We start from the raw sequence: 5,429 nt of genomic DNA, 5'->3' as shown, positions 1-5,429 counted from the left end.
AGTGTTCTTCTATTCTAGTTAATTATTTTCTTTAAATCCTCTACATTTTAACTTATAATCATTTATCTATCTATACTAATATATAAAGCTGAAGAGTTTGTTTGTTTGTTTTTTTGAACGCGCTAATCTCAGGAACTACTGGTCCAAATTGAAAAAATATTTTTGTGTTGAATAGACTATTCATCGAGGAAAGCTTTAGGCTATAAACCATCATTCGGGGCATCGAACCCTCCCGGGGCAGCGTGAGACCTGGCGCAGACAAGCCCGCTTCGTCGCATTCCGAAATTGGGAACTAAGGCTCGCCAATCCGACGGCGGGGCGGGCTACGGTGGAGGCAATCCGCCCACATCTCCAACAGTGGGGGGAGAGGCGGTACGGTGTTTTTTGACGTACCGCCTCACGCAGATGCTGACCGGACACGGTGCCTTCGGGCACTACCTGTTTCGGGTGGCCCGAAGAGAGGTCACCACAGTGTGTCATCAGTGCGGTGACGCGGATGACACCGCACTTCACACACTCGCGGAACTTGTGTCTGCGCTGGGTGGAGTGGACGTCGCCGAGTTGTCGGCTGTCATCGCTGCAGCGATCGGCAGCCGGGCGGCGTGGGATGCATTGGCCTCCTTCTGTGAAACAGTGATGTCACAGAAGGAGGCGGAGGAGCGCGTTCGGGAAACTGAACCCAGCGCGCCCGCCATACGCCAACGTCGAGTGGGGCGGCGCAGAGCCGCGCCTGAGCGCGCTCTCCCGCCCTAACTAGGGTTCTGGGCGACGGCACGGGGGTGTCTGTCGTCCGAGTATATTACCCACGGCGGGGGCCACATTCGGTGCTATGGATGCGGTCCCAATATGAGGCGAGGAGGCCGACGCTTTTTACACGTCGCCTCCACACAACACAAGAAAGTGACCTACCGGCCCACATTACTGGCCGGTGGAAGCCCGCGGTCGGTGTATGAAGGATTGCAACGCATTGCCATACACCGACACAAAACGCGGATGACGTAGCACGGCGGTTCAGGTTTAGTCAGTAAAAGTCTGACACTACCCATTTCCTTCCCCGAGGGAGTGGGTGTCCATGAGGATTCCCCCGCCTAAATAAAAAAAAAAAAGGCTATAAACCATCACGCTGTGACTAATAGGAGCTAAGATACAATGGAAATTGTGAAAAAAACCGGGCAGGTATACCTTAATCATAACTTATATCTTCTACCACGGGGACGAAGTCGCGGGCAACAGCTAGCACTTAGTAATTGTCCGAACTTTACGTAATGGATCAAGTAACCTGTCATATATGTACTGTTTAAAAGTAACTTCTAGCTCGATCAGTTTCTAAAGATTTTAATTGATTCTCTATTTTGCCCATCTTTACAGTAAGATAATTGATCTGGAACTCGAATAATGCATATGTATCATTACTAAGTTGGCTACGATAGTTCAAAAGTTGGTTTTGTAAGATTGTAACTTGGTCCTCGATATTCTTCAGGTTTACATACTGAAGGAAAGTATGGTGGTGCGTGATCATTCTTGTTGGTCCAAGTTTTTACGGTAATAAGCCTGGTCCATCGGCCAAACCTTCAAGTTTTATCTTCTTTGGCCGCGTCCCGTGAACGATCATAAAAGTAGAATCCTACAACAAGTTAGGGATCTTAGGGCCCCTTTTTAATCTTGCCTTGGCAACAGGTCCACGTTTCTTAGACGTGTAGATATGAATTGGCAGATCAGCTAGAACAATATCTTGGGTATACCGTGGAGCACTTTTCTGACGACTAGCAGACGGATTCTTAATGAATACTTGCTGCTGCGGGACATACTCTATTCCGGGCTCACGGGTTTTATTTCTACTCTCTATCAATGAGGATCTATTTTCTAAGGATGAATCATTAATGATTTGATAAACTTTGCTCATTTGGTCTCTATGCTTTTGAACGTACTGTTGTAATAATTGTTGTGTAAGATCTAAGTCTAAAATGTCTCTGGGATCAAAATGTCCTGTTAATGAATCGAATGGTCTGCATTTTGTAAAATCTGTATCTGCTGTTACTTTAAAATTCTAATACCTATGCTCAAGGATGGTTGAGTAAAAACGTTCAATATTACTATTATCATTTGGTGAATGCGGTAAGATTCTATGGTGATTTATCTTATGGAGACGCGTAAATTCAGAGAAGAGTTGATTGGTGAACTCGGTGCCATTGTCAGTTACTAAGGTTATGGGGACTCCGTGATGGGTACAGAATTTTAGGAGGGGATTGAAGTATGCTTATTCCAGTGCTATCTCTGAGGTGATATACCTGTTCGTATTTAGTAAGAACATCTATGAAGGCAATATATTTTTTCATTGTGAACCGTGAATAAATCCATACGAACTATGTATCTCGAATGGTTTTGTGGCAGAGGTACTATATTAAACTGGGGTTTAATAAGTCTCCTGTCGTGCTTAGCATGCCCGCAAATTATGCATTCATTTGTAAATTTAGTAATGCTGTCCTTCATTTTTGGCCAGTAATATTTTCTAGATAAAGCTAAGTAACATTCGGTAATTCCGCGATGGTTTGTTTTGCCATCATGGTAGTGCTGAATTAGTTCTTGTTGGTGGAGATATTCCTTGACGTTTTCCCAGTTCGGTTTTAGCTAATACAAGGTTCATGGATGAACTTTTGAAATTTCCTTGTATTACTGGTATGATTGAGTACATAGCAAGGGGTGAATTTATTAAAATAGCTGTTTTGACTTTTGGGTTCACAAATTCCTTGACGGCGGTAAATTATGTCATTTTCTAAATTAGATGCGGATATCTGAATAGCTATTCGCGTATGAGTTTCTAATGGCTTCGATACAGCCAGTTTACGCTTAACATCCTCTACTACCGTAAAACATATCTGACGGTGGAACTTATTAAGGGGTTCATCTGTGATCGGTACTTCTAATATGGGGTGTTCTAGGCTAGTATGTACAGTTGCAATAGATGAATGTGCAGAAGGTTGGGTCTCCGTAGGACTTGGCATTATGGAGAAGATATCCTGTATCAACGAATTAGTCTCTTCATTATGACTTTCGATTCGAGACAAGGCGTCTGCGTTAGTGTTATTTTTACCCTTCTTATATATTACGTCAAAATCATATTCGCTAAGCTTTAATCTCTATCTCGTTAATCGTGAATTTGGCTCTTTGATATTCATCATCCACTGTAAAGTTCTATGGTCAGATATTACCTTGAATTTAAGACCAAACAAGTATGGTCTAAAATACTTGGTGGCCCATACGATTGCGAGAAGCTCCTTTTCTATGGTACTGTAGTTGAGTTCACTTTCATTCAAGGTTCGAGACGCGTAACACACGGGTTTGTCGGATCCTACTGTACTTGGGATAATACGGCTCCAATGGCTACATTGGAAGCATCGGTTGTTAGCACAAATTCTTTATTAAAATCGGGATATTGTAAAATGGGATCGTTTGTTAGTAGTGTTTTAAATTTTTCAAAGCTTTGGACATATTCGGAATCTAAAACTATTTTTCCTACCCTTCTTTAGACACTCAGTGAGAGGTTTTGTTATTTTAGCAAAGTCTGGAATAAATTTACGATAGTATCCTACGAGTCCTAGGAATCGCTTGATATCTTTAGGGGTTTTTGGTATGGAGTACTTTTCTACTGCACTAATCTTGTCGGGATTTGGTTTTATACCTTCTCTAGTTTTTATATGTCCGAGATACGCGGTTTCTAACTTAAGGAACTCGGATTTGTCCATTTGGATCTTAAAAATTGGACTCTCGAAATCTCTGAAACACTTTTTCGAGGTTAACTATGTGTTCAGCCAATGATGTTGAGATAATAATGATGTCATCAAGATAAATATTGATCGTATATCAAAATGTGTACCGTAGCGACATCTAGTGTAGTTTATGTTAACTGTATCTATGCAATTGTCTATGAAACAAATACATGTCAGTCTGTCTTTTCCAACGCACTCGGTTGTTTCATTTAAGAGGTAATGTGCCCAGACTTTAATTCTGAGCGGCCAATTGGTGAAAGTAATTTGTTACAGTTCGATCGTTTATCGATATTTCCAAATTGGTTCGGCCAGTTTCCGCGTAAAAACTGTACTGTAAGTGTATTGTGCTACGTGGGTGCCGGTGCTCGTTTCGTTCGCTTTGTCGTAATGGCGGCCAATTACATTATAAACGTGCCGAAGTTGCGTGGTCGTGAGAACTATGACGAATGGGTGTTCGCAGCAGAAAACTTTTTAATACTCGAAGGGATGATGAAGTGTATCAGGACCGAACGAGATGAAAGTGGTACAGAAGTTGTTGTATCAGCTGCAGACGACGCGAAGACAAAGGCGAAGCTTGTACTCACTATAGACTCATCGTTATATGTTCATATCAAGACCGTTAAAACTACAAAGGAGCTGTGGGAAAAACTCAAGTCGCTCTTCGATGATTCTGGGTTTACTAGAAGGATCAGTCTTTTACGAAATTTGATATCTATTCGATTGGAGAATTGCAGTTCCATGACCTCCTATGTAACGCAAATAATAGAGACGGGTCAGAAACTATGTGGAACAGGATTTGCAATAAATGACGAATGGATTGGTTCGCTGCTACTAGCTGGATTACCAGAGAAGTTCTCTCCCATGATTATGGCGATAGAGCCTTCGGGCATTCAAGTAACAACGGACGCCATTAAAAGCAAGCTTCTAGACATGGAAACCGGAAGTATAGACAATGTGGATGGCGCGCTCGCAGTGTCAAGGAAATACCAACAGAACAAGTCGATATCAAGTGCGTCTATGAGTGGCAGTACTGGCAAAGATGGCGTCAAATACCAAAATGAAAACGTCAATTCGAAAACTGTCAGTGTCAGATGTTATCGATGTAAACAAACTGGATATTATCGATCACAGTGCCAGAATAATCCCAAGTTCAACAAAAATGCAGACCGTAAGCAGACTAATGCGTTCTCAGCTGTATTCTTAAGCGGCAGTTTCAACAAAACTGACTGGTATATTGATTCCGGTGCTAGTGTGCATTTAACTGCCAATGTAGATTGGATCACTAGTAGATATCGGAAAGTTCAACAAGAAATAATGGTTGCAAATCAAGAAACTGTTTGCGTTACGTGTGCTGGCGATGTTAAGATTGTAACCTCAGTTGAAGGCAGTGAATTTGAAATAAACATTGAAGATGTTACTGTGTACCAAACTTGACAACAAACCTTATATCAGTAAGCAGATTGATTCAAAATGGCAACAAGGTGCATTTTACGGACACAGTTGTCATATTTACAATAGAAAACGTGAACTGGTTGCTACTGCTTCATTGACAAATGGTGTTTATAAACTGAATCTAAAAGAATGTTTGGTTGCTGCAGTGACTACTTCGGATCTTACTTGGCATCGCAGATTAGGCCACCTGTACAGTGATAGTTTAAGGAA

The 5,429-nt window shown here is 41.8% G+C and overlaps 1 protein-coding gene across 1 annotated transcript; it reads left to right on the top strand.

The window, feature by feature from the left end:
- Positions 1-4,154: 4,154 nt before the first annotated feature.
- Positions 4,155-5,201, top strand: LOC113507465. The gene has a single exon (XM_026890317.1). It carries the CDS (start codon positions 4,155-4,157, stop codon positions 5,199-5,201), a length of 1,047 nt encoding a protein of 348 aa, XP_026746118.1.
- The last annotated feature ends 228 nt before the right edge of the window (positions 5,202-5,429 follow it).

Source organism: Trichoplusia ni, unplaced genomic scaffold (genome assembly GCF_003590095.1).
Source record: "Trichoplusia ni isolate ovarian cell line Hi5 unplaced genomic scaffold, tn1 tig00002166, whole genome shotgun sequence".
NCBI lineage: Eukaryota > Metazoa > Arthropoda > Insecta > Lepidoptera > Noctuidae > Trichoplusia > Trichoplusia ni.
The sequence above is the reverse complement of the archived record's forward strand: the minus strand, read 5'-3'. Positions and strand labels throughout refer to the sequence as shown.

What these genes read in the sequence shown, in the direction of transcription:
- LOC113507465 (XM_026890317.1), top strand. Translation starts at nt 4,155, where the DNA reads ATGGCGGCCAATTACATTATAAACGTGCCGAAGTTGCGTGGTCGTGAG.